Genomic DNA, 19,914 nt, shown 5'->3' on the forward strand with positions numbered 1-19,914 from the left:
TGTCTAGGATATCAATCTTTATGCATTCCATTTCATTTTTGACAACTTCCAATTTTCCTAGATTCATACTTCATACATTCCATGTTCCAATTATTTAATGGATGGTTGCATCTGTTTCTACTCATTTTGAGTCATCATCAGCCACATCAGCCAGTGGAGGTCCCGAATGCTTTACTCCATCCGTATCATTGAGGTTGTCTCTACTCTGAGGAGTCAGCTCTTCCCCAGTCATCTTTTGAGTGCCTTCAGACCTGATGGGCTCATCTTCTGGCACTACATCGGACAATATTTCTGGGGTATTCATAAAGTTTTACAGTAATATATCAGAGAGTGTTTCACTGCTATTCGTAAGATTTTCCTTGGCCAATTGTTTGCTAAGTGGATGTTCTTGTCCTTCTTCTGAGTCTGTCTTAGCCCAGAAGCTCCGCTGAAACCTGCCCATCATGGGTAACCCTTCTGGCATTTTGCAACGTGGTGCCATAGCTTCCAGCCTCATAGCAATATGCAACACCACAGGACAACAAACTGACAGAGAAGTTCATCTCCCTTAGCTGTTCCTAACCCCTCTGCACCTGCCTACCTCAGGCAATGATATTAAAATAGAGCCGCCCACAACAGAAAAGCAGCCCCCGAGCCCTGCCAGCCTACCTCAGGCCTCGGCCTTAATATAGAGCCACCTCTATGTAAAAAGCAGCCTCTAAACCCTAGGCTCACCTACCCCAGGTCTCAGACTTAATACAGAGCCACCTCCAAGCAAAAAGTAACTCCCAGCCCCGGGCCTGCCTATATATACCCTGGGAAAACCTATAGGGCAGTTGTACTCTGTCCTGTAGGGTCACTATGAGTCAGAATTGACTCAATGGCAGTGTGTACACCACTTAGTAGCTGTGTGCCATTGGATAAGTTATTTAATCTCTCTAGGTCTCAGTTTCCCCATCTGTAAAGTTGAGATAATACCATTACCTGTTGGAGATAATTCTCCATGATTCTCTTGTAATTCTGTGCATTTCACAACACAGACACTGACTGCCTTTATTTACCGACTATCTTTTCAATTCCTATAAGAATTGAACAGCTATAAGAAACAACTTTAGAAGACAGAGATTGTGTCTCCCTCCACAGCAAAAGGCAGGCACACTGCCGCCTATTGTGAAAGAGATGGGTTCCTTAAGCTTGAGGTTCTTCTCCTGTGCTGAAGCCCACTGCATGTGCAGGTGACACTTGGCTGTCTTCTTGTCGCCCCATGGGAACTGGGGATGAGGGAACTGGAGCAAACTGCTGTAAGTAATAAAGTCTTTCGTCCCTGATCCAGGCGTCTCATATCTTCTGCTAGCATCCCTGAAACTATGGCAGGCTACCTTGTTATCTTGCAAGTAGGGTAAAATCTCATACCCTTCACAATTCTTGACATAATTCTTGTAGGGTTGTTGTTAAAATTAAGTAAGATGATAAAGCTGCTCAGCACAGTGCCTGGTACATTAGCACATAATAAGTTCTCAATGCTTGTAAGCTCTAAGATGCTTTTTATATCTATCTGTCTCATTACAGGATACTGATGATACCTTTCCATTTTCTATGAATTCCTATGGACTTATTTCTGCTCAGTGGGTGTTCTTTAAATATTAAAAATTTTAGCAATTTCTAGGGAAAAGTTTCAATGCTATCTTTTTTCTTAGAATATGGAAAACTTACCTTCTTTCAGGATCAACTATCCAGTCTCCTTCCCATTCCCAGCCTTTTGGAGGCAAGAAGAACTCCCTCTTAAGCTTTATTTTTCCTGTGACATCAGAAAATTTATGACGACCCACTAATCCAGAAGTGCCCCATTTTCCAAACATGAGAGCTTGATTTTCATACTGTTGAAAAAATACATAAAACGGGAGAAACACTATCAGGGAGCAAGAAATGAAGCCAGTGCATAGATTTTTAAGTCCATCTAAGATTTAGGCCAGACAACCATAGAAAGCATTAAAGCTTTATACTCAGAAGTATGGACCTAACATAGACTGCATACTGATTATACAATTTTGCATAAATCAGCCACCTCTTCCCAAATCTCAGTGTTCCTATCTGTAAACTGGGGATGATACCACCTCCACAATGTTGTTCTGGAGCTCAAATGTGCAAATACTTATAAAAGTGCTTTGTGCACACCATGTTAATTGTTTCTATTACTATTTTTAATGGCTCCAAATAGTTCTTCAGACCCAGTATTTCAAAAGTCTACAAAAGTTTTTATGAATGTGCAGGCTTCTAAATACTTATTGTAAGCATACTGCTTAGAATCTGGGGGCATATTTTCCTTCAGAAACAATACCATAATTGATGGTATATTTCCCAGGCAGTTCACAAAGAACTCCACTGAAATGTGGAGGTCCTTTAGCTCCAAGTCTTATTAGACCTAAGAGTTCTGAGTCTTAATCTCTTCTAGGGGATAATGAGTAGACCAAGACCTTCTGGAAGTAGAATGGTGTATAAGGCATTCATTTCTAACTTAAATTTATAAATTTAGTATGATCTTCTCTTCACTGTCCAAAATTTCAAAGGGGACAACAAAACCTCAAGACCTTTTCCTATCCCTTTAGGTTAAGCTGCTTTGGGTGGGATTTGTGGTGGTGATGATGGTGGTTATTATTTTGGGATATGAATTTTTCCCCAAGGATGAAAAGTAAAAGTATTCCCCCAAAAGGAAAAGATAGCAATTCCAGTAAATGTACCATTTCAGCAAAGACGGTGAATGTTCCTTCCGCAAAGCTATTGAACTTCTTCTCGACAGCACTTAAGCCCAGCCAGATGTTGACACGCAATTCCGCAGGCACCTTTGGCCCACTGTTTTTTTCCTGTGGATACTGTGAGATGCACAGTAACAGGTCATCTTGGGCACAGCACAGACTGTGACGATAAGTTAAAGCCAAAAGCAAATGGAAAATCTAAGCATTGCTCTCACCAGTCTAATTCTCTGTTTTCTTACTTAAAAAATTTCCAAATGACCCTACAGCAAAAATTAAACTAACAACTAAAGCAGAGGTTCTCAAAGTGTGGTCCATATATTGAGCCCTGTAAGCCCATGAAAACTTTTCAGGAGATCCACAAGGTCAAAAGTATTTTCATAATAATACTAAGATGTTACATGTCTTTTTCACAGCATTGCCATTTGCACTGTTGCTGCAAAGCAATGGTGGATGAAACTCCTGGCATCTTGGCAGTTTAATCAAGGCCCAAACCCACTGCCATCAAGTAGATTCTGACTCACAGTGACCCTGCAGGACAGAGCAGAATTGCCCAATAGACTTTCCGAGGCTGTATATCTTTACGGAGCAAACTGTCCCATCTTTCTCCTGTGAAGCAGCTGGTGCGTTCATAATGCCGACCTTTTGGTTAAGCAGCTAAATGCCTTAACCACCACACCACCAGAGCTCCTTTAATCAAGGGAAAATGGCACCAAATTGTACTAGTGGTAATTGTGTTCTTCACTCCAATGTACTCTCAGTAAAAACAAAACAAAGCAAAACAAAAACACAGTTTTACTTAAAGATGCTCTTGATAAAGCAGTAAAAGTCTTACTAAAGTTCAACCCTGAGTGCATGTCTTTTTAATATTTTGTCTGATTAAATGGGAAGTATGCCCAAAGCACTTCTGCATATCAGAGTATGAGGAGGTCTTGAGAAAATGCTCTTGTGCAATTGTTTAAGCTATGAACTGAATTAGGATTTTTTTTTTTTTGATTAATATCATTTTTACTTGAAACAGTAATTGACAGCAAACATGGTTATTCAGACTTGGGTGTGGGCCAGAATTTTCTTAAACATAACGTGAGCTTGTCACCTCAAGAAAAAGAACTGATTCTGTTTGTTGCCAGTGATAAAAAATTCAAGCTTTTATGTAAAAAATTGAATTTTGGAAAAGTTGCCACAGTGAGCCTGATAGCTTGCCAAGACATGAAGATGCTTCTGACAATGCAGGTGGTGATTTCAACAAATGGGATTTAAAACATTATATTGCATGATCACCTCTCAAGATTAAGCAGCTCTGTTTAACTCAGGGAACCTATGTTTTTCAAATGATCAATGCTTGATGTTCCAAAATAATGAATGGACAAAAGCCATTCAAAGTGCAAGACAGATCAATGGATCTTTTTTTTTAAATTGTGGTGACATAGCCCGATGGATTTTAACATAGCAGAAAGAAAACTTCAGTGGTATTGTTTCAGATTCCACATTGCAGTTAACTTTTTAAAACCTGTTGAGTTTGGTGTTGTAGCAAAGATAAATATCCATAATTATCTGACGAGGTTATTAAAATACTCTTCCCCGAAGTAGCTATGAAAGTCCAGTTATTTTCTGTTAAACCAGACATGAAAGAGTATGTAAAAATGTAAAACAGAATCACTCTGCTCAATGATTTTTAAAAAAGGAAATAGTTATATTTTATAAAATATGTTATTTATGATCATATGTAATGGGCTTATTATTATTAAAAAATAAATTAATAAAAAATTTAAAGTGTATTTATTTTAATTTCCATTGTAATGAATATTTATGGATATAATCTACATAAGCAAAAGTTCTCTGGGGTCATCAATAATTTTTTTATAGAATAAAGGGGTTCCAAGACCAAAAAGAGCTGTTGTTATGTGCCGTTGAGTCGGCCCAACTCATAGCGACCCCTCCTTGGGTTTCTGAGGCAGTATCACTACGGAAGTAGATTGCCCCATCTTTCTTCCGAGGAGTGGCTGGTGGACTAAAAAGTAATGGCTTTCCAATCTGAATGATGAGAGCATTAACAGAATGCAATACATAACTAAACAGAAAGCACTTTGCTTTTGACCCACTAATGTACCAAAACTGAACACAGAGAATATCACTTTAATCTTCTCTCCCACCCTCTGTGATGTTTTATTCATTAATCAGTTTGCTTCAATCCACTTTTGAGGTCCATTATAATTGTGGTTCTACCTTAAGTAAATTTTATTTCATCTAGAGATACTTGAAGGAGCTCTGGTGGCACAGTGGTTGAAAATTCAGCTGCTAATTGTGGTAAACTGTGGTGAATGACATGAGACAAAGTATATGTGAACTGCTGTATGGAAAGTGAATTTGCTCTGTAAATCTTCACCCAAATCACAATTAAAAAAAAAAAAAAGAAAGAAAATTCAGCTGCTAACCAAAAGATCGGCAGTTCAAACCCACAAGCCACTCCATGGAAGAAAGATAAGGGAGTCTGCTTCCATAAAGGTTTACAGCCTTGAAAACCCAATGAGGCAGTTCTACTCTGTCCTACAGAGTCACTATGAGTCAGAATTGACTCAATGGTAGTGGGTTTATGTATTAAAAGTGAGCAGATATCTCCTTGTTTTAAGAGATCACTCTGCCCTGATTCTGCCTTTTCTCAGCTCATTTTTTCTTTCTCTCTCCCAAATTGGAAGGATGTGTGAACTTGGTTGGGTTTCCCAGGGAGAGGGCTGTCAAATGCGCAGATGCAATGATACCAATTTCTTTTTTTCCAGCCCCAAGTCCTCCATTGGTTCTCCATAAGCACAGGTAAAGCAAAAGTTCTGAATAGAGGGTCCTGGGATGGATTGAAGGAGCTCTGGTAGCATAGTAGGTAAGGTATTGGCTGCTAATCGGAAGATCAGTGGTTAAAACCCACCAGCTGACCCATGGGAGGAAAGTGGGGCACTCTACTTCTGTAAAAATTTACATCCTCAGAAACCCAATGGGGGTTACTATGAGTCAAAATTGACTTGATGGAAGTGAGTTTGGGATGGATTTAGTGATTTGATGAAGCTCCTGAAACATATGCCAAAATTTAAATGCATGTGTGATGGCCAGTAGCTTTTACCAGGCACAAAAGGAGCCCATGGTTCTAAATATGTTCAGAACTTTTCAACTTGAGGACCCCTGTGGTTAGGGCAATAGATTCCATGGACTATCTATACTATCTTCTCTTTTGTCACTCCTTCTCGAACATTCACCAGAATGAAGGGGAAAAAGGTGCTACTTTGATTAAGACATTACAAGTAAGGGGAAAGTTCATGCTGGAAAGCACAACATTCACAATGCCAACTTAATATTAATGTCACAAAGACATCTACCAAGGTATCCTTGATTGAATACCAGTGGCCTCAGAATTCCTACCCTAGAAGGAGGGGCCAGAATGGACTAGAACTAACCATCATTATCTTAACCATTCAATGATTAGCAAATTACAAAGCAGCCCCTTCTCATGACTATGAGTTTTGCATTTAATTATTTCACATACACAGGTGAGGAAGACATGTACCTTCAGAAAGATGGTTTGGGTTTTCCCACAGTGTTTCCCAGATGCGTTCTCGCCACTAGTGGAATATAAAACCTGATGTGCGGGAACTCGTGCATAGGCCAGTCTTTTCTCTCCCCGGATCATCCAGATGATAATGTCTGGCATACTGTTTTGTGGCTGGTCACAGGAGTGGGCAGAAAAGGGAGAAAAGCAATGATTAGTCTAAATGCTGAGGGAGTAGAGACCCTGCAGGATGATCCAGGGCACTCAGGGCTCCTGTTAGCACAGAACACTGTGGATAGGGCTCTGCCCCCTAATTCCTGAGACTCACATCTTCTGGCACAACACTGGAAGCCCACAGGGCTGGGAGGCAGGCTACAACTAGACAAAGGGATAGAGCTAAGAAGAGGGCCACCTACACCTGCTAAAAGCTCTACCTCCTCAGCTCTGAGTAGGTATTTTAGGAAACACCCTTCTCCTATCTCACACACCAAGGAGCCCGGGTGGTGCAATGGTTAAGTGCTTAGCTGCTGACTGGAAGGTTGGCACTTCAAACCTACCCAGGGGTTCTGTGGTAGAAACACCTGGTGATTTGCTCCCATAAAGATGACAACCTACTCTATGAGGCAGTTCTACTCTGTCACATGGGTCACAGAGTTAAAAACTGACTAGATGGTACCCAACAACAGCTCATACAGCATTTGAAGAATGCCATCAGCAGCAATCAAAGGGTACAGGTTTCTTATATTTCACTGGACACAGGCAGAGCAGTTCTGTCTCAAAATCCAGGTCTTCTGATACCAACCAAAGAGGACATTTTAACTTCTCTGTATTATAATGATCCGCTACTTCACTCTTTAGTTGAAATATTTTCTGACAGTACCATGATAATGATAATGATTTTTTCCCTATGAAGACTATTCCAGGGCTACCAACTCAAAATTCCTCCCCTGCCCTGATTTCAATGACTTTCATCCCATTATATACTACCAACCCTCTAACTTTTTGACATCTTTATCCCTCAGAGCTGTTCAATATTCAATACAATTCAACCACCCCTTCCTTGGTGCCATTCAACAGAATCCTTCTTCAATATTTGGTGATGTTCATCTAGTTTAAAAGGCCCACCTCTTCAGTCAGCTGCATTAATTTATCAAGCCACTCCTCGACTTCAGCCAATGCAGACTTCACATCTATGTCTCCAGACCTCATCCTCACAGCTGCCTCGTGTATCTGAGAGAGAGATCTGGACCGCAACTTGTGGATCTGGGCATCAAGAATTGTGACATTAGGTTTTCCTTCCACAAGAGGCAACGTGTATCTAAAGAAGAAGAAACAGAAAATTTTGGGCTTCAGAACTGTCAAATTCACGTATGGTTGGTTTATATCTTGCAAATCACACCAATTTCCTAACTCTACAAGCCTGGTTTAGTCTGAAATTGACCAAATATGGTACTGGCAGACAGACCAGTCAAACAGAGTCTCCTAACTCTCACTTAGTCTCAAGTACTTTGGACATGCTATCAGGAGGGATCAGTCCCTGGAGAAGGATGCCATGCTTTGTAAGGTAAAGGGTCACCAAAAATGGGGAAGACCCTCCACGAGATGGACTGACACAGTGGCTACAAAAAATGGGCTCAAACATAACAACAATTATGAGGATGGGCAGGACCGGGCAGTGTTTTGTTCTGTTGTACGCAGGGTTGTTATGAGCCGAATCTCATAATAAGAACAACTCTCATGAGTCTTGGTGGCACAGTGGTTAAGCTTCAGCTACTACTTCAGCTACTAAATGGAAGGTCGGCAGTTCAAACACACTAGATGCTACACGGGAAAGAGATGTGGGAGTCTGATGTACAGCCTTGACAACCCTATGGTGAAGTTCTACTCTGTCCTATAAGGTCACTAAGAGTTGAAATTTACTTGATAGCAATGGCTTTGGTAACTCTCAAGAAGAATGCAAAAAAATGAAAAAAAAAAAAAAAAAAGAGGAATGCAAGGGGATTAAAATTCCAAGGCAATCCCTCGGGTTTGACCTAAAGCATGTGGAGTCACTGGAAAGAGTATGGAAACAGACACCGGCTGGGAGCAGTTGGACTCCCCTTCTTTTGCTTCTTTGAATCACTGTATACAACCACAAAATGATGGAGGCAGAAGGGAGATTTGAGATCATTAGTTGAAGGGTTGTTAACTTGAAGCCTGTGGACCCTAGGAAGTCCATAGGTAGACCTTAGGAAGTCTATGAATCCTTGGAATTTATTTAAAAAAAAAGTGTGTGCCAGTGTCGACATGCAGTGACAATGAAGAACACAGGTGTTTGGCCAACTATCTGGTTACAAATCCTGGCTCCCTCATTTACTAACTTTGTGATCTTGGGCAGTTAATTAATCTCATTTTCCTGTCCTCAAATTTGGGGTACTAATATCTACCTTTTAGGTCATTGTGAGAAGAAAATGAACAGATGGAGAGTATTTAGACCCCAGCCTATTGCTCAGTAAAATCTAAATAACATTGTCATCATCTTTATCTCATCATTTTCATCATGATCATTGTCATCATTTCATCAGAGTCTCAAAGGGGCCAAGGAGTTCAAAAAAAGATAAGAAACACTCATGTAGGCTAAGTTCCTATTCCCAATGAGAACTGGTCAGTCTAGTGATGGGACCACAGGGACTATGGAAAATAGTGGAGTGGGACCAGAGCCAGTCTTCAGCTGCCAGGGCTTCCCTCCATCATGGTAGCTGATGGGGGTTAGTGGAATTGTCACCAATACCAGAAAGTTCTACTCACATTCTTCCTACCTAGAACTTCTAGTTATTTGAATGTCACCCAGCTTCTTCAATGACAGGAATCCTAGCATTGAATTTCCTGCCACATAAAGCTAAAAAGATTCCACTTCAATTCCTTAAAAACAGTTCATATGACAACTGTAAACAGATATGTCTGTATTTTGCTTAGCAAATCATAAATTTCACAGACATTTTCTACATGAAAGTCATTATGAAATATTTTTGTTTGGTTACATTAATAACTTTGACAACACTTGGAGGATTAAGTGTCTGGAATGATTCTTTAAGGCAAAAATATTTACAGAAGCTGCTGGCCCAAAACTCACATGTAAGAGACTCTCAATAAGCAGACATTGATGTGAGAAATATGTAGCAAGAAGAGGAATTACACTGGTAAACCTGACTCTGGGCATCAGATATAACATTCACCTTATGGAGACTCTGTTCTCATGTATAAAATGAGGAGACTGTGAAGGATGACTGTTATGTTATGACTGAGGGCCCAGTTATAACATCCTTTGAGCTTAAAAAAGTTCCCAGCATATTTTAATTTCAGCTACATGTCAATTACCTGGTTCAGCCACTAGAAAGCACAAGAAGATAGGAAGATTTGGAACATTCACCCAGAAGCAAAAAAATGTCCCTGGTTCTTGCCATGAAAAATATTCAATATGCTCTTTTTTTTTTTGAACTTCCTTGTCCACTACTTTTTTAGCCAATATTTAAAATAAATTAATCATAAATGAATCACTTCCCTCTTTGATTTCCAAATGCCAAAAGATCTGAGCTGTTTCACCAAGTCATAATTATGAAAGGCCCTCTAGCTCAAGTCAAACCTACTGGTTTGTCCAGTCACAGTGTTCATTAGGCATTTAGTAAGAGAGGAAGTGGAAAGGCTATTTCTAAAAATTTGCTTATGAGTTAGGAATATTGTTCTGAAAGGCAAAATCTACGTTCCAGCCCTAGATCCCATTCTCTGTGGGAGCCAGGAATCACCTTTCTTTTGGTCTGGTGACTACAGTTGGATTGATGGGAAACAGAAGTAGAGACCTGGCCACCCCTTCTACAGGGTCCTTGCCAGGTGCTTCCTGGAGTGGGGCCAACCGTAGTCTCCTAGACTACTTTAAAATTGGCACCCAGTCAACAAGCAGAGCTTTTCCTGGTGGTGATTCAGAGACAATTCCTGGTTAAGGCTGTTAAGAAGCTTGAATGGTTCATATTCATTTTTCAGGCATACTATAAACAATTTTAGAGGATCTGATAGGTTAAGGGAGGAGAGTATGGCTAGGAGTTCTGAGATATAAGTAAGATCACTATACCTTGTGTCTTCTATAACTTCATCTATCAGCTTCCACCACAATTCGGCCAACTGGTTTGCAGGAATTTTACTTTGCATCCCTGATTTTAGAGTCTCAATGTTTGATTGCTGAAGAATTTAGAAGAGGAATTAACTGACCATTGTGCTTGCTCGCATTGTTCCATTTTAGTCAGAAAAGGTTTAACTTTTATTTTCAAGGAAAAATACATTAAAAGGTTAAATAGCAGAAAAATCAAAGGTTTTCGACATTTTAATAGCATTTACTATAGCTTAGTACTATTAATTTTTCTTCAAAATATAATTAACACTGATATCTTTAAGCAATAATAATAATAATAATAAAACAGCCTTTCCAATATAGTTTTGATCTTTGAAACCATGCAAAGATTTTTTTAAAAAGAAAATAAAATCAGCAATGTTGGGGGAAAGTAAACCTAAACTAGAATATAAATAGAAGCAAATGGACCTAACTTTTCAAATGAATATTCTAACTACCCTGAAACCAAGTAACTTTTGAATATACACATATTTTTGAATATACACTTTTGAATGACTACATATCTTGTCTGAGTTTAAAGGCAAAAAAAATCATAAACATATCAAACTCTAATCAATAGATTTGTTTTTCTCAGTAGTTTGTGGATTTCAGGATTGAACAAATGAGTAAATACGCTGAGGAAACGGAAGTCAGGTTTCTCAGTGTTGGAGAAGGGAGTTAAAAATACAAAAATGGGAGATGGGAGTTAAAAATACGAAAATGGGGAAGATTAGAATATCCAGTATTCTAAAAATATCCTACATTTGAGGAACACAATACCTTGGGTATTGGAGGTATCCTTATGAACTCATGACTTTTAGTATAACAATAGCTATCAAAATATAGATATGTGTGCATATGTGTAAATTTGCTGAGAAGGTCTAGAAGTAACGAAACTCCAGGAGTAGTGAACACACCTAGTACCCTGATCTTGTTTTTTAAATGTCATTTCCCATTAAAAGCAACCAGAGCTCCTTGGACTGCGATAGGGGAAGTATAAGATGTTGTGTCAAAAAAGCAAGGAAGGACTATAAAAAAGTTATGGAGATAAATCCAAAGGTAGAGAGCCAAATATGGAACAATTTGAATAAAAAGTAAATAGTGGTAATAGATTATAACCTATTTTTTTTCACTAATTTATTTTTGAATGTTTATTTTACTGACTAAAATAAAAATCAATGAGTCTATTTTAACATACAAAATATTATATGAATAAGAAGTGTAAAGAAGGCAGAGCTCTTCCTCACTGAGAAAATGCTGGCTAATAGATGTAGAAGGAACAATGGAGGATAACAATTACCATTTGCAACTGTCATAGTAATAATTGATTGTGACAAGAATCATCAATGGATAAAAACTAGTGGATGAAAACTTGAGGAACACTGTATTTTCCACAAATTATTTATTAATTATGAAAGAGAAAAAGAATAAAATGAAGAAACATGGACACCATCTTAACTAAGAAGTCAGAATTAACATCACTAACAAGGGGACCCAGAGACCTTTGGTGGCACAGTGTTTGCATGGTTGGCTGCTAATCTAAAGGTTGGTGGTTCAAACTCACCAGTGGCTTCATGGGAGAAAAGGACTGGCAGTCTGCTCCCATGAAGATTACAGCCTAGGAAACCCTATGGGCAGTTCTTCTCTGCCCTCTAGGGTTACTGTCAGTTGGAATAGACTTGACAGCACAACATGATTACAAGCAACAAAAACAAGGGGACAAGCACATCACGTGCTTCCTGCTCCATAGTTGTTTTGGGTGCCATCAAGTGGATTCTGACTCATAGCTGCTCCATAAGGTTTTCTAGGCTATAATCTATTTTGGGAGCAGATTGCAAGGTCTTTCTCCCATGGAGCCAAAGGGCAGGTTCAAACTACCAACCTTTCTGTTAGCAGTCAAGCACTTAACTGTAGTGGCCAACAGGGCTCTTTTTGTCTCCTGATATAATGCACAGAAAGGACACAGTGAAAGGAACACTATCCCTTCTGTGTTATTGATGCCAAAAATGTGTAAAGTAAATCTAATCAGGGAGAAACATCAGACACAAATTGAGGGGCAATCTACAAAATTACTGGCTGTATTTTTCTAGAAAAGCAAAGAAAGACTGAAGAACTGCCCTAGATTGAAGGAGAAGAAAGAAATATGACAATGAAATACAACGTGTGATTCTGGATTGTCTTCTGCACTGGTGACAGAAACCATAAAGGATACTATCGGAAAAATTTTCAAAAATTCAATAAGAATGGAGTTGTTATAGGGTATAAACATTACGTTTCTCGCTTTGAAAATTGTACTGTGATTACATAAGAGAAAGTCCTTATATATAGGGGTATACGGGGATATCAGAGCATGATATCTGCAGTTTACTCTCAAATGATCCTGAAAAAAATAACAGAATATACATACAAATGCACGTGTGTGTGTGTGTTTGTGTGGAGAGAGAAAGAAAGAGACAGAGAGAAAGGCAGAAAGAGAAAGCAAATGACAAACCAAATCAGAAAAGGTGAACAATTGGTGAATCTGGGTAAAGAATAAGCAGGGTTTCTTTAAGAAATTGCATCTGTTCTGTAACTTTAAAATTACATCAATTATAAAATCTTATTAGATATAGAAAAAAAAAAAAAACCCCAAGGTTAAAGTTAGTTAAAACATTAGTTTATTTCTTTTCTTAAAAAAGTCATAACCCCATCCTAACGCTGCAACCCAGCCAGCATTTATTTGCATAGCCCTGTGTAATAGCTAATAAAAAAAGAATTCTTTGAGCAATTCCCTTTCAATACTAGATTTATAATAGAAGCTCTCATAACAGACCTACCTGTAGCTAACTCATAGGGTTAACTGAATCCTATCACACACATGGATGGATGCCCATAGATGCTGCATGCTTGTGGACAGTACGTTAATCTCTTGACTGTCCATGCTGTTCTTTTCCTTCTATGAGTTATATGCTTAGGAATCAGTTGTGTTAGTTCCCAAACCTGTGCATGTTGTGTTTGTTATTGTTATCACGTAATTCAATTGAATATTACATAAGCCAACAAATTTAAGTATAAAAAGGAAATTATTTCTGGGAAAAAACTAAGTCAAATGCTTTGGGAAGACTCATAAAGATGGCAGACACTTTAAAAAACACTATTAAATTGGAGAAGTACAAGCCTACTGCAAATGATCATGAGGAAATCATAAAATCCAGGGCCTTTCCTGGAAAGGTACCTATGAAGCAATCTAAGTTCTGCCTCTACTTTAATGAAACCCAAACTGAAAATCGTACAAGTGAGCATTGCTTGTGCAACAAAGATAACAAAGAACTCAAAAACAACCAAAATCAATAATTAATTAACTTAAAAAGTAAAGACAGAAGAAAAAAGGTGGTGGCCCTGTGTTAAAAGACTGGTAAATGAATATACACTATATGCGCATATTTCTTTTTCGCATCTTGTTTCAGTTAACCCTCCAGCTCAAAACCAAAAACCAAACTCACTGCCATCGAGTCGATTCTGACTTACAGCAACCCCGATTGGGTTTCCGAGGCAGTAAAATTTTACAGAATTCCTTCTACACAACAGCTGGTAGGTTTGAACCACCGAGCTTCTCATCAGCAGTCAAATTCTGTAGGCACTGCACCACCAGAGCTCCTTACCCTCCAACTAAGGGCTCCCACCTTCCAGTTAATGAAGACGGTATGCTTTTTGTGTGTACTTTGAGTATCTGCAGTGGTTAATGCATTTGGCTGCTAACCAAAAGGTCTGTGGTTTGAACACACCAGCTGCTCCATGAAAGAGAGAGGAAGCAGTCTGCTTCTGTAAAGATTTGCAGCCTTGGAAACCCACTAGGGAATGCTATGAGTCTGAATCAACTCAATAGCAGTGAATTTGGTTTGGTTGAGCATCTGCAGGCAGAGAGGTTGAGCAGTGCCCACCAGGAGTATCAAAAGCCCTGATCATGGAAAGCTACCATCCTGCACAGATTCACATGGAATTAGAAGGCTGGTGGCTCAAACCCACCAGCCACTCCATGGAAGGAAGACTAGGCAATCTACTTCCACAAAGATTTACCACCACGGAAACCCAATGGGACTCTATGAGTCGGAATCCACTTGATGACAGTGAGCTTTTGGTTTTGGTTAATGGGCAGGACTGATGGGAAGAACCAGGATGCAAAAAACTGAAGAACACTCAAGACATAATTTGAATAGAGGTGTGATTAATTTTCACCAACTTCCCAGAGAAGAGGGATTGGTCATTGATAGAAATATACTAAATTATCAACTGCACTTAATTATGGGAACAGTTATGCTTAAACTAACTTAAGCCTACAATTCTTCTTCAATAATTCCTTACTTTGTCCTTTTTAACACAAAAGAGTATTTTTAGATTTTGCCACAGACTCTTATTCTGGATTCTGGCCAATGGAAAGTGAGTGGAAATAAAGTGTGTGACTTTGAGGTTTTTCTTAAAAGGAAATGCCTGTGCCATCTTCTCCCCTCTCTTTTCCCCATCCCTGAGGCTGGAGGGTGGATGTGGAGGTGAACTGTCTTCTACCACGCAAACCACAATCAGTCCTTGTTGAAGAGCAACAAGAGGAAAAGAGCCTGGGTCCTCCACGTGATGGCACCTGCCAACCACCCTTGGACTGCCCACTCTGACTGTTGCTAAAGAAACAGCTTTTATCTTGTTTACCATTGTATTTTGAGGATTTGTGTTATAGTGGCCTAATCTGCATCCTAACTAACATAATTCACTGCTTGGTGAAAGAAACTATAGAAAAGACAAACTTACCAGCCGTTCTGCCATAACTAGGAGAGTGTTCACTGCATCCAGGCGATGACTAATATCCTCCCAGTATGATGTCAGAGTAACAACGGGCTTCGTTTGGGCCCAAGATAAGTAGTAATAGAAGTTCCCTGGAGTAGAACATTAGGGTCAGTGAGCACACAGACATTTAAGATAAACAACACATTTATTAGAAAGCTGTGCTATCTGGGTTCCTGATTAATCCAAATGCCTGGGGAATGGTTGGCGTGGTCTGATTCTTTAATTTTAAAAAATTATGCAATTGAGGAAGAGATAGAAAGTTCTTTTTCATTGGGCCTGCTCTGAAAAATCTCTCTCAAATATCCTAGTAAACTGTGCATAACAATCTTAGGATCTTTAGTGATTCAGGGTTATGTATCTGAACATCAATGATGATTATACAACAGAGCAAAAGAGAGACCATAAGAAATGAAGAAAATTAGACAGAATGCATCTGTCTCTGAAAACTGTTATTCTAAATAAATATTTTTGTTAGACATGGGGTGAGAAAGTAATTTTTGGTTCTTTGAAAACTTTACCTGGCTACATGGTGTTTGTTATTGTTTAGGGCCCTATTGTGATTAAGAATTCATTTGGCTGCTAACCAGAAGGTCAACAGTTCAAACTCATCACTCCTTGGGAGAAAGATGAGGCAATCTACTTCTGTAAAGATTTACAGCCTTGGAAAATCCTATGGGGGTCACTATCTATGAGTCAAAATTGATTCAGTGGCAGTGGGTTTGGTTTGTGATTAAGAAGTAGCTGATGTTTTCTAGGATATTTTATATTTTTAAACTCCTTATATAAAAAGTATATAAAACTGTGAAGCGTTTGGATTAGAATTCCTTTCTCTTCTTTATCTTCTCAAACTATTTGCCAGTACCATTGTATGGGCTTTCTCATACGCTGCCTTCTTTCATGACTCATTTTATGTGTATAATCCAAGCTCCTTAAACACAGGAGCTTTGTTCATCTTTGTTCAAATGCAGTTATTTAATCCACATAGCAACTCTGGTGCTGGTGAGTAACAGAGCAAAGACCAGAGGCTTGATTTTCTGGTGCCTAAGTCTGAGTCCCACCTGCTACAACTACTCAACCTAAGAAAGACTTGGGGCCTGGTAGGGCAGAGGTGGGAAGGGACAGGAGCTGTTTCGGAAAGCTCAGTGTTCAGCAGTCACTACCGTGTGACTTCCTAAGGCAGAGTTGGTGTTAAAAATGAGGCCTGGGAGAAAGCCACTGGGGTTCAGCTCCTGGCACTAAGGCTTCCAACTGCTCAGGCTTGATCAATTTCAAAGGTGCCTGAACTCCAATCACATTCTCTTCCTTGTTCTGCCTTTTTCTTTCCACTAATCATATGCTGCAGTTACCAGGTGGTATCAAAGGCTAACAGGCTTGTCTGTTAACCAAAAAAGATGATTCAAGTTCACCAAGAAGTGCTTTGGAAGAAAGGTCAGGAGATCTACTTCCAAAAAATCAGCCATTGGAAACCCTGTGGAGCACAGTTTAGTCTGACACACATGGGGTCACTGTGAGTCAAAGTGGACTCGAGGGCAACTGTTTCTTTGGTTAATCACATGATGGGGATAGTGTATGTCAGAGGGCAAATAAGGTGCACCCTCTGTAAATGGGCAAAAAGGAGAAGAGTCAGGGCCAGTCTTACCATCAAATATGGCGCGGCTGTATTGAGTTGTTGATGCCAATGGCTTACAGGTTGTGTCAAACTTGTTGCCATAGTTTCCAATGCTAACTTCAAACTGAATGGCCTCGCCAACATCTTGTAACATGGTGGCTGAATGGAACACAGCAGAGAGGCTGTACTTCCTCCTTCGCTGGTATTTCTATAAAGTATAGCAAACATAAGGCTCAGCTGTAATTCCTTTAGACCTATGTACATGTGGTTTTCTAACAGATATTTTTCATGGTTTTCAAACAGATAAGCCATGGTGCAACACTTAAGTGATCAGTTGCTAGCCGAAATGTTGGTGGCTCAAACCCACCAGCCGCTCCATAGGAGAAAGAGGTGGCAGTCTGCTTCTGTAAAGAATTAGAGCCTTGGAAACCCTATGGGGCAGGTGCAAAACTTGTCTCTCCCCATCCAGAGCAAAGAAGAGTGAAGAAAATCCAAGATGCCTGGAAACAATTGGTCCAAAGGATTAATGGGCCATGTGAACCCCAGCCTCCATGGCTGTGAGAGCAGAAGAACTAAATGGTGGCTGGCTCCCCACGTCCACTGCTCTGAAAGGTATTACAATAGTGGGTCCTGGGAAGAGTGGGAGTAAAATGTGGAGTGGAACTCAAAATAATAATAATAAAAGACCAGGCTTACTGGTTTAACAGAGATAAGTGGAACTCCTGAGACTATAGCCCTTCAAGGCTAGAACTGAACTCACTCCTGTGGCTCAACTTTTCAGCCAAACAACAGAGAGGCCTATGAGGTGAACAGTAACACCAGAGAGGTATTCATTAGCGAAACAACCAACCATACCTCAGATCTAAAGGGCAGCATATGCCTAGGGATAAAGCTCAGAAGGAATGAAAGGAGACGAAAGCAAGACCATGGAAACAAACACAGGGAGGAAGTGGGAAGAGAGCTGTTACATTGTGGGGATTGCAACCAACCTCACAAAACGAAATGTGCATCAGTTGTAAAATGGAAAACTAATTTGCTCTGTAAACTTTCACCCAAATCAAAATAGAAAATTAAAGACAAAAAAGAAAGAAATCCTACAGTTTCTGCTCTGTCCTACAGGGTCACTATGAGTTGGAAGTGACTAGATGACAGTGGCTTTTGGGTTGGGTTTCTATCAGATATAATTCTAAACCTGAAAATTAGTGCTTAATTAAATACCAGTGGAGAATGGTCTTGAATCCGGCAAGTGGGCAAATATAGAAGTACTAGCATATGCATTGCAGCAGAAATAGAGAAAAAAAAAGAAAATAATACATCACTAGGCTACTGCTTAAACAAATTATGTGGGGCTTTATACTGGTTCATTCTAGTTTAGCCCCCTGCTGAGAACTTCCATTTCTACCCAATATACTGAATCAGAATCTACACTCTTATATATATATATTCCTATTAAGAGCTCTGGTAGCATAGTGCCTAAAGTACTTGACTGCTAACCAGAAGGCTGGCGGTTCAAACCCAGGCTGGCGGTTCAAACCCAGCAGCCACTCCTCGGAAGGAAGATGGGGCAATCAACTTCCATAGTGATACTGCCTCAGAAACCCAAGGAGGGGTCGCTATGAGTCGGGTCTGACTCTATGGCACATAACAACAACAACAACTATATATATAAATATATATATATATATATATATATATATATATATATATGAATCACCTGGGGATTTTTGTTCAAATGGAGATTCTGATTCGTTGTATCTAGGGTGGAAATGCAAGTTCTCAGCAAGAGCCAAACATGGAATAAACGTTTGGTCTGAAGCCCTGAAATTATGTTACATCCATATAATGGAACAAAAGTTCATAAAAAGACAGAAGTAGATCTATATGTACAAACATGGAAAAAAGTTTATTTTTAAAGTGAAGGAATTTTTTAATACTTGTATATACATTAAGAAAGTTTGGAAGACTATACACCAAATTATTAACAGTAATTATATTGAGAAAGATGAGAGAGTATGGTAAACTTTACTTTCTAACTCATACAGTTGTTTATTTTTTAATTCTTTAAGTTTTAATTTTCTAATCAGGAATAACAATAAAGACTTTTAATGTCATATTTTTAAGTAAGTGAAATTAAATGGATTTTTCTTTGAAATAAGAACCAAACATTGGGTTTTTTTTCCCTCTTCTTTCTTTCATTACTGGTTTCCTAAATCTGCATATGTGTGTGAGGGAGTTGAAGAAAGACCCCACCATGACCACAATGAATACTGATTCACCCAACAATAATGACCATGAGCCTTCAGACCTTCCCTCATGTGGGCATGTCAAGTCTCTTGAATTCACATCTTGCCCAAAGACCTTTCTGGACCACACATCTCCTCTGGTCTTCTGTTAAGTACCTCATTATGTCCTAGGTGTTTTTATGCTTGCCATTTAAAACTGTCCACATCCAAAGTCTGTTCCAGAATCCCATTAGTACCCAGTTTCTCTGTCTGCTAGCCCAGCCTGGGCAGTCGGACAACAGTGGTCACTACCGTGTTGCCACACTGGTTTTGTCGCCATTGGTAGACTTGTGAGACCCTTGAGTGATCTTTCTTGAATTACTCAAGAAATTTCTCACCATAGTAAATTTAGTTTGAAAGTCTAGAGAAGGAATTCTCAGCTTTGTAGTTCTTCAGTTTGAGCTTTGGAGGCCACATTGGGATCAAACTCTGGCATATGATGACTTTTTTGTTGCTGTATTTATTTTTTTCCATTGCTACCTGTTACCGATTTGTGTAACACAATCTAAGTAATAAAGTAGTGGCCACTTTTCACCTCTCCAAACCCAAACTCACTGACGTTGAGTCAATTTCGACTCATAGTGACCCCTCCTTGGATTTCCGAGGCAATATCACTACATAAGTAGATTGCCCCCTCTTCCTTCTGGTTTGCAGCCAAATGCTTTACGCACTACGCCACCAGAGCTCAAATTACTTGGTCCTTGTGGGATAGTTATTAACCAATTTTCCTTTTCCTCATTCCCCATCCGTACCATGGCCTTTATTCTATAAAATGAATCACAATCATGTGTGGGTCTCCTGGC

General features: G+C 39.4%; 1 protein-coding gene across 1 annotated transcript in view; it reads right to left on the reverse strand.

Annotated features, from left to right (window-relative positions):
* The window catches only part of MYOF (myoferlin), a 179,860-nt gene that overhangs the window by 77,261 nt on the left and 82,685 nt on the right, over nucleotides 1-19,914 (reverse strand). Inside the window, 7 exon segments of the mRNA XM_042782367.1 lie at nucleotides 1,693-1,856; nucleotides 2,718-2,849; nucleotides 6,283-6,438; nucleotides 7,390-7,582; nucleotides 10,370-10,476; nucleotides 15,185-15,309; nucleotides 16,860-17,037. Coding sequence (XP_042638301.1) covers nucleotides 1,693-1,856; nucleotides 2,718-2,849; nucleotides 6,283-6,438; nucleotides 7,390-7,582; nucleotides 10,370-10,476; nucleotides 15,185-15,309; nucleotides 16,860-17,037 — 1,055 coding nt within the window.

This window comes from Orycteropus afer, unplaced genomic scaffold (assembly GCF_000298275.1).
Source record: "Orycteropus afer afer isolate SDZICR_OR568_19922 unplaced genomic scaffold, OryAfe1.0 scaffold00293, whole genome shotgun sequence".
NCBI lineage: Eukaryota > Metazoa > Chordata > Mammalia > Tubulidentata > Orycteropodidae > Orycteropus > Orycteropus afer.